Raw genomic sequence first — 14,092 nt, 5'->3', positions numbered from 1 at the left:
GTATCTGGAACAACAAGAAAAAAAAAAACAACTGGAAAATACTTGGAGGCTGTCCCCACTCTGATCAGGAGCCCCCTGACTGCTTCTAATGATGCCAATGGATCCCTGGAATAACAGCTGTTCATTTGCTGGGGTCTGAATTCCCAAAGCCACCCAGGTCTCCCATGTGATCATCCCACAGCTTGGGGTGCTCGGTGTCAGTCCCCACACTGCAGGATGGGACATCCCTCACTCCATACCCTGTTGTAGTTCAGACATCATGGATTTATGGTGGTTTCTCTCACTACCCTTTGCCTGTAATTAAACCTGCAGCCTGGAAGACAGGGTCTCTCTCTCTCCCTGCACACACACAGAGCCAACATTCAACCCAACCCTGCAAAGCCACGACGCCCAGCTAGAATAATCAGAACACCAAAACATCACCCGCTAAAACAAAGCTCTGTAACGCTTTTGACCTTTTAGGAGGCACATTTTGGAGGTGAAACACCTTCACTGGTCCTCACCCACGCTGAGCAGCCCCATTTCCAGCAGCACTATTCCTCCCATGGAAAGCTGCCTGCGGAAGCCTGGCCCCGGCGATACCGCCCGTGCTGCCAGGGTACGCCTTTGAGATAAAACTGTGCCCTATGAGGAGGACAGGGACAGCTCAGACTGCAGCACTGAGCAGAAAACTCTAGGAAAAGCGCCATCCCGGGGAGGTTTCTGAAAGGAGGAGGTATAAATAGAGCCTGACGTCAGGGCTCCCATTGTCCGGGGTTTTGTCGCTCTCCCCAAACACCTCCAACACCTTTAACGAGGCGCCTCAAGCCTCTCACGTCTTCAAAATTTTCTGCTTCCAGGCATTTACAAAACGGGGCTGTGCCAGGTGGAAAAAAATGGGGAGGATAAAAAAAAAAAAAAAGAAAAAAGAAAGGAAGGAAAAAACACATGAAAGAAAGAAAATGTGATGTTATTTTACCCTGTTCTTTGGATGTAATTGAAGCGCTGGGCTGCAAAGGGCATCCAAATAATTGGAGAGAGGGATGAAGAGAGGAGTTTATCTGACACGAGGATAAATGGATGCAGACACACGTCTGCAGGGAGCGGCGGGTCCGTGCAGGATAGGAACGGAACCCAATGTGTGTGGATGGATGGGGAAGCGTGTGCTCTCCCCAGGAAGCAAGATAAATACCCTGTGCTGAGGGTATGTGTGTGCACAGACACGAGCTGCAGGCACAGACAGATGTTGGGTGATCCCGGGAAGAGCTGCACTGTCACACTGACGACTCTGCTGTTCCCCATCCCCAGCCCTGCACGCTCCCTCCCTGGCCCCTAACCCAGCTTCTCCTTGCTCATCCCCAACGCAGAGAAAAAACCCCACCTTCCCAATCCACGCCCTTTAGCCAAATTCAGTAGTCAATTCCTTCTGTTTTTCTTTTTCCTGCTGTTAAGTGCAAGCTGGATGAGCAATCCCCTTTGCTTTGCCTGCCTAGCCTTGCATGCGTTTTAATTAGATCCTGCAGGTACCCAGCTGTCATCTGCCTTGTGTCACCCTTCACACAAACGAGGTTAGTGGATGGATGCGTCCTCTGGCCACGCTCATTACAGCGAGCACACCTACGCACTCTAACCGGGTTACCGGCTCCTGCCTCCATCCTGACTGAGGGCAAGGCCAGCCTGGGGGAACCAGGGCTTGTCCCTGGCTTGTCCCTTTGTGCTGGGCACTGGTGAGGCCACACCTCGAGTCCTATGTCCAGTTCTGGGCCCCTCACTGCAAGAAAGACGTTGAGGGTTGGACTGTGTTCCAAGAAGGGGACAGAGCTGGGGAAGGGTCTGGAGAGTCAGTCATGTGAGGAGTGGCTGAGGGAGCTGGGGGGGCTCAGCCTGGAGAAAAGGAGGCTCAGGGGGGACCTTCTTGCTCCCTACAACTCCCTCAAAGGAGGTTGTAGCCAAGTGGGGGTCGGTCTCTTCTCCCAGGCAACAAGTGACAGGACAAGAGGAACTGGCCTCAAACTGTGCCAGGCAAGGTGACAACCATGTGAAAAACTCTCCTTCCCTTTCTCCTTCCAACAGTGTAGACCAGAAGGTATGGAACCACTCACACAAACACAGGAGAACAGAGGCTGCCACCTCCACCAGGAGCCCAATGGCACAAGAAGACCAAGAGCAATGGACAAGGATACAGAGAGGGTGCTGAGATCCATCCCATGGGAAGCTGCAGCCTCTGGGAGAGCTTCACGTGCTCTCTTGCCTTCCAGGAGACAGCACCTACAAGTCCATCTCCAACATGACCATTTCCATACTGGATGCTTCATCATGGTGTTCACAACAAATCATCAAGCTGTGAAAACCCAAGAAGGTCTGGAATCATGAAGGGCTTCCCAGGAGCAGCCTTATCCAGCCTATCTGCTGGGAATGGCAGCGGCCCCCAATGTCCTGTCCTGTGCTCGCCAGCCACTCCCCGGGACCCCAACACCCCTCTGTGCCCTAAGGCAATTTTATCTTTTATTTAAAAGTATCCAAATTGTATTGTTTCCCTGTGAGTCAGCCCATTTAGTTTACGTCCTTCAGTGCCAGAGGGGAAATTTATGAGATGAGAAACTGGCTCGAAACGTTTATTTTCTAGATGACGAGTCATGCCATTAGATATATAGCTTTATGAATCATAGGAACAGCATCTAATTTGCTCTTAAAGGTATAATAGGTCTGACTCCCCACACCCATGCACACACATATATTGGATTGATAGTTCCCCCCTAGGATGGCTAGTTCATTTGTTTTGACACAAGCAAGACTTACAGGACCATAAAGTCCCATCTTACCATAAGCTAAGCCTATTCATAAAAAAAATATTAGGGAAACGAACGATCAGCTAAGCACATTTATCCTACACTCGATTGCATATGGATCTTTCTCCTGTTGTTATTTGTGCTCAGGGGGAGGCCATTTGGCCCCATTTTATAGCTTAGACTCTCTGCAACAGAATAGAGAAGAACATTTCCTTTGTCCTCTGTTAGACCTGGCTGATGGAAGGAGAAGCATTAAGTTACTTCTGACCGTGGTTTTTCTGTTGACATCCCAGGAGAGGTAAGTTAGAGGATGTGAAGGAACCTCTCAGATCAGCATTTGCAGGACTCAGAACGCACCACAGGGGCTGGTGTTCACAGATGGGGTACTGGAAAGGGCACATGTTGGGTGCTTATCCGTGAATATCTGGTCTTCTCCACGGCTGACAGGGACATGGAAATCTGGTTCATTGAATCTAAGTTTCTTCGTGGTTGCTGTGCACGCATCACTTTCTGGGAAAATTAAAAAGGAAATAGAGTGAGATAAAAAACCAACCACAAGTAAGCAGGTAGGCTGGACAGAGATGTACTGCAGATGGTGGAGATGATCTAGAAGATGGAAATTTGATTCATTTGGAGTTTTTCACTGGTTTCCTTGGCCTTTGTCTGCTTGTTTGTTCTTTTCAATGTAGAAGGAGAAGAGGAAGAGTGAAGCAGGCTGGGTCATGCCAGCAGACAGCCTCATGTCTAGGGACATGGCAGCCAATGGAGACACCCTGTCCCTTCCTGTTTGCAGAGTGGAGATGATGCCTACACACCACCACCACCTTCCCCTGGGCACAGGCAGGGAACACTGGAGGAGGCAGTGGGCTGCCTGGCTTAGCAGCAAGCCCAGTCAACCAATGATGTCACCCCATATAGTGCCTGACACCACAGAGCCACTGACCAGAGCTCCCAGACACCGTCGACTCCAAGCAGTCTGTGGACAGCAAAACCAACACTGGCTGTTCATCAAGGGAAAGAACAGGGGATTTAGGCTCAAGCAGGGATTTCACAGCCTCAACAGGATGCTACCATGATGGCAGGGTGGCTGGAGGAAAAAGCTTTCCATGCCCTTCCAGCAGTGCTCAGTGCTGTTCACAGGAAATAAATGCTGCTCCTTAGTCTAGACATCTCTGGGAGGAGGAAGGCCAAGGATTTCCCAGGCCAGAGACTCTTTCCAGGATCATGCAGTTTGCGTCCGAAAGTCTGCTCCAGGTTCACAGCAAAGGAGGATGAAGTTTCCCTACTGCTGTTGGCAGGTGATCTCATCCTGTGCTGCTCACACCCTCCCTGCCTCCGCTGCCTCTCCCCCGGGAGCAGGATCAGCAGCACTTCATCCTGGGAAGGCACATCATCGGTCTGCCGGAAAGGTCAGGGTGCTGGAAGGGACCCAGGGTGGGCAGCATCCTGGTTTCTGTTATTTATGGGGTCCGAGGGAGCAGCAGAGGACGCTGTAAAACCTGGCAGCAGGGGAAATAAAAGCCCTTACGCTGCAGCGAGCCCCGTCCCGGGGAGCCGGCTCCGCTTTCACACCTCGGCACAAAGCTCCCCATTATGGCCCGGTGCGGGCGTTACAATGCGGCCATTCTTCCCCTGGAAACTCGAGCTGGATGTGGGCTGGAGCTGCAGCAGGATGCTCAAGGGATCGAGGAGGAGAATGAGAGCCAATTAGCAGGTATTAAAACAAAGCAACAACAAGTAAAAAGAAAAACTCCTCAGATCAAACAAAAAAAAATAAAATTCGCCTCAACCACACAAACTGTCCCTATTCTCCTGGGCTCCCTGTCAGCTTTGGTGGTGGAAAAAGAAATCCCTGGCACTGGCTCCCCATGCCTTCAGGGGCTGCTTTGGGGAAGCTGTGTGTGCACAGGGAGGACTGTTGTCCTCCAGCAGCTCTCCACCGGGTGCTGTGTGAGGACCAAAGTGAGTTGATGGCCTTGGGGACATCTTTCACCCCGGCCAAGGCCACCCTGCCAGCCTGGGGACACCAAAGAGGACAGTGGTGGCCGTGCTCTGCTCAGCAGGAGATGGCTCTTTGGGGCCATGGGGTGATCACAGACAAGGGGTGGGAAGGAACGATGGGGAATTTTGCTCCTACCTCAGTTGCCACCTGAGCTGGTGACCCCCTGGCATTGCTGGCACAAACACACTGTGGCCCATGCACAGGCAGGAAAGAAGCTCTCACTGAGAGCCTGAGAGCCCTGCCAGGGTCCCAGCCACACTCTGAGCTCCTGCCAAGGCCAATGGGACCAGCAGCACAGGGACATGCCCTCCAGCAAACCCCCACACCAAGGCCAGGCTGTGTGTGCTGCAAGGAGGCCGTGGCTGCAGCAAATGCTGAGATTACTCAATTTTCGAATTAAACCAAGGTCCTAGGGGTCTTCCAAAACCCCAGGCTCCACATCCATTTGTCTCCTTAAATACACACAACAGGGGTTTGAGCCCATTTCCCACTAGGAGTGAGATTGATCTCTCCTGCCTCCCTTCCCTGCACTCCCCTCACCACACCACCCTCTAAGCACTTCTGCAGCTGGAGGAGCTGTTCCACGGGAGCAGCTCTGTGCTTGTTTCAGGGTTTTTTTGGGGGGGGAAACAAACAGCAAAAACAGGAGGGACCACACTGCTCAACACGCCTTCCCTTTTCTCCCCTCCACTGGCCACAGCTGCCCTGTGGCTCCAGCCATGCACATGAGCATCCCTGTCAAAGGTGCTCTTGGGAGGGATGGGGAAACAGGACATGCCTGCTCTTCCTAGGGCCTCTTGCCTTCCTGCAGCCCAGCCAAGGATCAAGGAAGTTTGCAGAAACCTGGGATCTCCCTGTCTCAGCCTGTGCCTCTGCGTGGACTCCAGAGCTGTGCTGGGCAGTAAGAAGGAGGTTTCCTACCCCATGGCACGGGGTGAGGGCAGGAGGAGCATTCTTCTAGTGTTCACTCTTCTAGTGAACATCTCCAGGATGTTCATTAGAGGGAAAGCACCCAGGGTCACCACATCTCTTTTCTCTCACACCACACGTACTCAACAACATCCCGCCCTTGAGGTGTTGGGGGGCATTTTGCCAGCAGAAAGCCCCACCACAGATAGAAACTCTTTGCTGTTGGTCCTGGCCAGCCACTGACACTGGTGGAGGTTTCTTCCACAGCCTTGCAGCGGAGAAACTCCTCCAGCTTCACCTGCACACAGCAATAGGGGGACCACTCTGGGGTCTGCACTGCTGCAGAACACAAAGGAAGCAGAAGGGAGATGTTAGGACACTGGCGTAGATCAAAACATGATGCAGGTTCCAGAGACATCCAGAGAAGACCCTGGAAGGTGAAGCCAAGGTCACAGCTTCCCTGGATCTTCACACCTTTTAAACTCACAGTGTGAGCATTCAAGACTGAGGAGCAATGGAGCTACGACAGCAATGGTGCTATAAACTTATCTGGACTAGCTGAATGTCACCAGCTGATGGGGACCAGTGCAGAGAAGAATCCAGCACTGCCTCTGCTCCAGCAAGCAGTCCTTGCTGTGAAACCTTCCACCCACAGACACATCATTTGTAACAACTATGAAAAAGACATTCAACAAAACCCTTCAAAGGTGCTTAGACCTTCTTGAACCTGGGAAACTCTTTGCCCAGCACTGCCACAGTCCCCAGCCAGGCTGAGGCTATCAGTGACCAGGCAAGTTCTCTGATGAACACATTAAACCACAGGGAGAAACAAAAGAAACTCCCAGCAGGGGCTCAATCTGTAGTTTTCATCGCATCCAAGAAGGAAAAGAGGGCCCTGATACACTGCTCCTCCCCACTGCTGGGAGCAGGAGTGGTGCTGGAGCTGGGCTGGGAGGACAGATCACACACAGCTGAGAGTTTCCTTGAACTCACAGTACAAATGCCTCAGGACAAATGCTCCCTGGGCAGCAAAAAACCTCCTGAAGTCCTTTAAATTTCAAGTTCTTGCTTCAAAGCAAGAAGAAAACAGCAATTCCCAATGACATGGAAATAAAGAGTTTTCCAACTTATTTCACGTGGGCAAAGTAATATATTTTCACCTAATCTCTCCCTTGGAAACGGTCAGTTTTAGCTGAAATCAAACATGCACACAAAGAAAAATCACAAATCAGCCCAAGGCAGACACCCAGTGTGGAAACTTAAACCCCAGCACTTAAGAGTCTGGCAAGGTCATCAGCAACCGAGAACATGGCCTTGGACGGGGTGGTAGCTGTAAATTTTAGGAAGTGCGTAACTCACTGCTCTGAGGCAGATGAAAAGACAAACCTATTGAAAAAAAAAATACACATACTGAAGAGGGCAAAATGTCTTTACCTGTGTCTTGCCTCATATCTGCTGCTGGGCTTATACAGCAAAACCTTTCAGCCAACTTTATAGAAGTTAATATCCACCTCATTAACGACCTCGCTTTCTCTCTGTACACATACAGCATTGACTATGTGGACATGTATGCAGAGAGGAAGAGCTTCACTGTTTACAATTATTAATTTTTTAATACTACACGGGAATTGGAATGTGCCTACAGTTCCTAGGAAGCCAGCACTTGCTGTATTGATTGAGGATCAAACACCCCAAACACAGCTCTGCTGTGGAGGCTGTGCTTGGAGATGCCTTGGCTTAGCCCAGGTATCTGCAAATCATGTTTATGCCATGGGTGAACACCACTCTGCAGTGCCTGGGATTGCCCTGGCCTCCTACTTGGTGCTGAAAAAGGACATTTCATCATCCAGATGGTACCTGAGATGTTCCTGATGGCACCCACCCTGAGGGAGCCTCTCCCAGAGTGCAGAGCAAGAGGTCATGGTTAAACTGGTGGCTTTCCAGGGCACCAGGGCACACTACTCGGTTTTGGTGACAGGGTGATGGCCCCGTGGTGGTTGCAGCTCCCCAACACCTCTAAACCCCTTTCCCTTTCATGATCACCCTCCCTGCCATCACACCTGTGGAGGAAGATGAGGGGAAGGCACATTCCTGCCCCTGTGGGAACCCCTTGTCACTGAGCTCACAATGTCACAAGAGGATGGGGACATATTCTCATACAGGTAGCACTAACCCCACACCAAACCACCCTCTCTAGGGCAGGGACATGGCCCCCATCAGCTCCACGTCCTCCAGAGAGGCAGGCACAGTTCTACCCAGCTTGGCAAAACCTCCAGTGCCAAGAGCCAAGGTTTGTGCCGTGGTGGCACCTCAGCAGTGGTGTGACACAGCCCCCAGGCACCTGGACTCATCCCTGCCCACAGGGACATGGGCAGCAGGGGGAGAGGATAAAAATCCTGCAGGAGAGAGGCTGGTGGAGAGAAGGGCAAGAAGCAAGCTGAGAAGGAAGGGATTGAGGGAGCAGGACAGTGGATCAGAAGTGAACAAGAAGGGGAGAGTTCTGGAATTGATGCAGCACAAGGGTTTCATGCTAAGGGAATGGGAATGGTTAGGAAACGCAAAAAGCACTCCCTGTGTCCTGCTGCAGCAAGGATTTGGATGGTCTCAGATGGGTTGTAGGGAGAAGGAGAATGAGAGGGCCTGCTGTCAAGAGAAGCCCACAGCCAAAACAAGACCCAGTCCAGCTGGGGGGTGGTGGTCAGAGAAGACAGTGTGAACCCACCCACCCCAGAACCCTCCGCTGTGGATGGAAAAGGTGATCTGTCCTGGCATGTGCTGCTCACTGCCAGCTCCCAGTGTCCCCTGGGCATCCCCTCTGGTAGCATCCTCCATCCTGCAGCCACCCAAATCCCTCGCCCTGTCACCTCTAACCCCAGCGCTGCTGATCAACAGCTCCCTGGGGTGAAGGGAGGGCAGAGTCACACACACCCTGACACAGACAGGCCCCTCCACCCCTGGGTGAGCAGGTGGAAGCAGAGGAGGAGGAGGAGGGATGCATGGAGCACAGCCCCCTGGAAGATGTCTGGGGTGTCTCTGGTTTGTTGCCTCGTTGGGGTTGTGTTTGTTTGCGTGTTTGTTTGCCGGTTTTCCCGGCGCCTCAGCAGAGAGCACAATGCGGGCTGTGCTCCAGCTGCAGCTGAAGGGGCCAGCCCCTGCAGGAGCCAGGGGAGCAGGGAGGGAGGGAGGGAGGGAGGGAGGCTGCTGCTGGTGAAACGCAGGCTCCAGCTCCCCAGGACAAGGATGCACCCCAAGTGAGCATGGCTGAGGGACAGGTGAGGAAGAGGAGGAGGAGGAGGAGGAGGGGACCTTGTGCAGCCAGGACCAGAGAGACAGGACAGCATTGCTACCTGGTGATGAACAGTGTCCATGGAGATCCTCCAGATCCTGCTTGCTTTCACAGTTACCCCTTCCCCGCTGGCTAACCTATCTCTTGTATCCCAAAAGGAATGTCTTCCTGTGGATTGCTGCTGGGAAGCACATCTTTTTTGCTTGAAGGAAACCAGCTTTCCCACTGCTCTCCCTGTACCCGTGATGCCTCATCCCAGCACTGCCCTGGACATGCTGATAACAGCAGGTCAATGTCTACACAAGGATTGCCCACTGGGAAGAGCAGGCATAGGTGGGGAAAGAATGTAGGAATTAAAAATAGTGGGAGAAAGGGAGTTTGGGGAAAAAGAGCTGAAAAGACAGGGAAACAGGTATGGAAGTCAGGCACAGTTGCATGGAAGAACCAGGTGGCCTGATACATGGGAAAGCAGGAAGAAGATCAGGAGGTAAACAAGGAGGGACAGTGCCCATAAGGGACTTGGATGCCAGGAGAAGCATGGGGGCTCTTCTGCCTGTGGATCTGGGAAGAGGATGAAGCATCATTCCTGGTGGTCACATCTCCATGTGCCAGGATTGTTTCCTGACCTGCAGCCCTCTGCATCCCACCCACAGCTGCTGAGCACTGGCTCACTCCAGGCATCCTAATCAAGTGCAGGCTCAGTGCTAATAAGTGACTTTAAGCAGGTCTGTCATTTTTGGACTCGAGACTGGGGTCAGAGGGCTGCAGAGGGGGGTAGGGGTGGCAGCGAACCGAGAAAGAGGAAAATCAATCTCCATAGGATTAACACTGAAGCTCTTGCAGAAGTCCAGCCCCAGGGAAGGGTGGTTGGCCCCTCCTGGAGTAACAGTGACCTCCTGTGGCTGTGGGACTGTCCCAGGGGGCTGGTTGTTCACTCTCTCTGCAGAGGTGCTTTGAAAAGCCACAGTTGAGCCCTGCAGGGCTTTGGCCACCCCTCACACAGGTACATCTGAGATCTCAGAGCCAGGAGGGAAGGACTGAGCCGATGCCTGGCTCCTGAGACCCCTCCACAGGACACATCCTGCACACTGGTGGACACTGGGAATGACTGTGGCCTTGGCTGCTTATGGCATTGCCTTCACTGTACCAAAGGCAGGGAGATGCAGGTCTGAGAGGGCTGTGGGTGGTGGGCAGCAGGATCTGCCAGCTCCATCCCTGAAACCATCCCGCTGCATCCCCCTCCAAACACACACACACCAAAACACCACCTCACCCCAGGGAACCCAACATTCCTGCAGCACGACTGGAGAGGGGGCTGAGAGGATCACAGAGGTGGGGCTGGTCCCTCCCTGGCTCACTCACCTCCCTGGTGTCATTCTCCTGGATCAGGGCGTACAGAGGCACCACCCTGTTGATCTCCAGCAGAACCGGTGTGGGGCTGAGCTGCTCCTTCCCGGGGCGCCGGCACAGGTGGCAGGTGGAGGGGCAGCGCCCTTTCTCCTCGCAGTGAATCTCCACACCGGAGATGAGGTGGTCATCAGACAGCATCTGTGCCGTCAGCAGGCCTGACAGGTACGTGATGAAGGGCATGGATTTCAGCTCCTTCTTGTTCCCAAGCTCAGTTGTTTCTGGTGGAGGGAGAGGGAAGAAACCAAACAACATTAAATAGATCTCGGCACAGTCCTCTTCCCAAACCCAAACCTTGCTGCAGTCAGGATAAATCCAGCTGCTGAAGGTTTAGGCCAGGTGGGAGCAGGAAACCAGAAAGGTTGAGGAGAGAAGGAGAAAAACAGGACTTTCATGTCATTGCTTGGAAGTGTGACCATTTCCACTCTAGAGCACTTCTAGAGTGACAGAACTTATCATGTTCTTCTTCTCTTTTCTAAGTTGTGTTCCCAGTCTTCTCTTTTCTAACTTGCATGTTCACTTTATGTGCTCCAAAATGAAACAAAACCACCCCAAGTATTATCTTCACTGTCAAAGAGAAACCTTCCCAAAGGGACCAGGCCGAAGAGCTGAGTGCCTTCACCCTCACCCCAATGCCAGCCCCCTCTAGCCTCTGTGGTCCTTAGGTCACCCTTTTGAGTGACACACTATCCATGGCGCTGGGAAGGACCCAAAGAGGCTGCAAAGAGGGAGCATGGAGGGATGAAGCCCTTGGCAGGGGGGATAAGCACGTATGGGAACAAACTCACCGCACAGATGAAGGCATTACCAAACCCAAACTATCAACACTGCCTCAAGGAAACAATCAGGCCTTTGAAACCCCCTGTGAAACCTCCTGGTGGTCTTCAGCACAGGGAGACAAAACTGGAGAGCCTTTGCTTCGCTCTATGTCTGTCCAAACACTTGCTAAGGACAAGGGAATTATCACCCCTGGTGACACCCTGAGCGAAGGAGGCACGACTCCCATCTCTGCCCTCCACAATTTAAATTCCAATTTAAATGCTTTGTCTACAGATGGGTTGATCTAAGAAGGCCCAAATTCCATACCCTGGTGTCACATCTACAGAAGAAAAGCTTTTCTTCATCCTGTGCCCAACACCATGAGCTGGATGGCTGTTGCCTCCAACAACAAATTCCCAGTCCCAAGAAGGAGCTGAAGAGGAACAAGGGATGTCTCAATACCCTGTGCTTGCAGGGACATGCAGCTGATCTGGCAAGGCACTAGTCAGTTAGAAATACAAATAAACACAATATTCATTCATGACTCCCAGAGCCCTCCAGGGTAGGGACAGCCCTTCCCTGCTGTCTGGCTGTCAGGGAACACTTCTGTGCACAAGATCAAAGCTGTCACAGGAAGAATGAGCAAATTCCAACCAACTCATCTTTTAGCGGAATAAAAGGGGAGCAGTTGCTAAGATAAATTAAAACAAGGCTGTGAGATGTCTCAACATCTAGGGAGACACTGGTGTGCACAGACATGGAAAATAGGAGTTGGAGCTGGTTATGGAGAGATTATTTTCTAGAAGACCAGCTCCAGGCAACTTCAAGTCTCACAAGGGAAAGCCTTGAAACCTTAAAAAACTGAGTGGCTCACAAAGAAGGAAATTACAGGGAGATACCATGAGCCTCTTCTTGCTTCTGCACAAGAGTAACATTTTTTTTTTAACATCAGTACTGTACAAAAGAAAGAAGTTAATTACAATTCTGGGCTGCAAAGCTTTTTCACAAGAGCTGAAGCAGCGATTTCAGAGACCCTCCATGGGGAAGGAATTTTTAGAGCCATGCTTTAAGGAAGGACATGAACACAGAGCTGAAAAGACAGTGGAATCAGTTATCTCATGATTGGCACTAGGATATCAAGCCTTCCTTCCTGAATTATTGGCTCTATAACGAAGAATTATAGACCACTCTCCCTCATCTGCTTGCTCAAGGGGTGGAAAGCATCAGCTCAAGGTGTTTCATCCCTAGAAAGCTGAAGATTTCCTGAACAGAGATGGTGCTTCTGTCTTGTCCCACCCACACCACCCACCACTTGTGGCATCTCACAGAGGCGTTACTCAGATCTGAGAGGTATTTTGCCTCCAAAACATATTCCTGGACCTGCCACTGCAACTACAGCCCAGGAAGAAGGGATTAAGGTCCCTCTATCTCCCTCTCTCCTACCTCTGAGATGAGTTCTGGCTATGTCCTCAGCCACCTGCATGCAAGGAGTGGGCTCAGGATGGAGCCCACTCTCCCCATTGCAAACCTGACAGTGAACTGAGGAAACCACATGTTCCTGGAGGCTCAGCCTGACTTTTTTACCTATACAGAACAGGATAACCTCCCAGGGCACTCTGATTACTCCTGCAAAGCTTCACTCCTGGGGAAGGGCTTTGCAGGTGATCACTGCGAGGGCGCTCCAAAGGTCCCATCAGGGCAGGAGGACGAGGCTCAGCTGCAGGGGCTGCAGCAGGGAGGATACAGGCAGTCCTTATCAACCCCTGAATCTGAACATGCTTTTGCTAACGCTGCTGGCAACTCAGCTGAACGCTGGCAACATCTGTCTGGGAGCAGAGCGCCGCGGATGTGGTCAGACGCGCCACGGCAACTTGTGGGAGTTATTAGTTTGTTTATCTCGGATATGTATTTGGGGAGAAAAAAAAAAACACACCAAAAAAACAACACCACAACAAAATAAATTAAACAGCAGCCTTGTGCCAGGCGTCAGGCCTTGCGTAAGAAAGGCAGGATGAGCAGCACAGGGTGTGCAGAGGTAGCATTTGCCTGTTGGGGTGCCTGGCTCTGTCTCTGGGCTTCATCAGGATCTTATAATCCCACAGCACGAGGTGACTGACTGCACACAAGGGTCCCTGCTTAGGATGCAGCAGTTGCTGATGTGGGAAACACTTCCAGCATTACCAGCAGCACCTCCTGGTGCCTGGACAAGAGGGGAGCATGATAACACCACTGCTATAACAACAGCAACAGCATAATACCTAATTCCTTTGCACTGCAGTGCTCTTTGGTCTTGAGAGCTCCCAGGAGACACTGGGTTTGCTAGTGGTCTGGCATTTTATACAGCACCTCTTCCAAAAGATTCCCAAGTCATTCCAAAACTGGGAATCACTCCACTTCCCACAAGAATGCAGCCACCTCAGGGGTAGGATGTGGTAGCTCTTCAAAAGCAGAAATGCTGGGAACAAGGAGAGAACACTCTCCAGTTGAAGCTGTAAAAGGAACATCAGGAACTGACCCAGGTAGGGGTTCCTCCAGGCTCACCAGGTTAACCCCACCAACACCAATGGGCTGCTCAGCCAGGCTGACTTAGGACTTGGGGTTTGCATTTTACAGAAGAGGAAATTCTGGTCCACCTTCCCTGTACCCCACCCTCCACTGGACAGACCCAGTGCCACCATGGGCAGGGTAGTGGGGGCTTACAGCCAGGACACATCCACTGTTTATCACCTGGTGGAATAATACCCTGTTTGTTGGCAAATCCATCGAAAGGGAGTTGAAAAGAAAATCAATAGATGTGTTTTCCTGAGAATTTCTCTTGCACTGAGGTATTGTCAGTGCGGTCACCACCAGGTCTGCGAAGAGCCCGAACAGATTTAGTGCTGCCCACTGTTAGTGATGGGCAAACACTGCTGGGAGAAAGGAGGGAGTCAGCAGTGCTTCTCTGTCACATGCATCCACGTG

The 14,092-nt window shown here is 51.8% G+C and overlaps 1 protein-coding gene across 1 annotated transcript in view; it reads right to left on the bottom strand.

Annotated features, from left to right (window-relative positions):
• The window catches only part of ASTN2 (astrotactin 2), a 272,653-nt gene that overhangs the window by 83,364 nt on the left and 175,197 nt on the right, over positions 1 to 14,092 (bottom strand). Inside the window, exon 16 of the mRNA XM_018074363.3 lies at positions 10,328 to 10,593. Coding sequence (XP_017929852.1) covers positions 10,328 to 10,593 — 266 coding nt within the window. The remainder of the gene's footprint in view (positions 1 to 10,327; positions 10,594 to 14,092) is intronic.

The sequence above is a fragment of the Manacus vitellinus genome, unplaced genomic scaffold (genome assembly GCF_001715985.3).
Source record: "Manacus vitellinus isolate BGI_N305 unplaced genomic scaffold, ASM171598v3 scaffold_27_pilon, whole genome shotgun sequence".
Classification (NCBI taxonomy): domain Eukaryota; kingdom Metazoa; phylum Chordata; class Aves; order Passeriformes; family Pipridae; genus Manacus; species Manacus vitellinus.
This window is presented reverse-complemented; position numbering and strand designations above follow the sequence as displayed.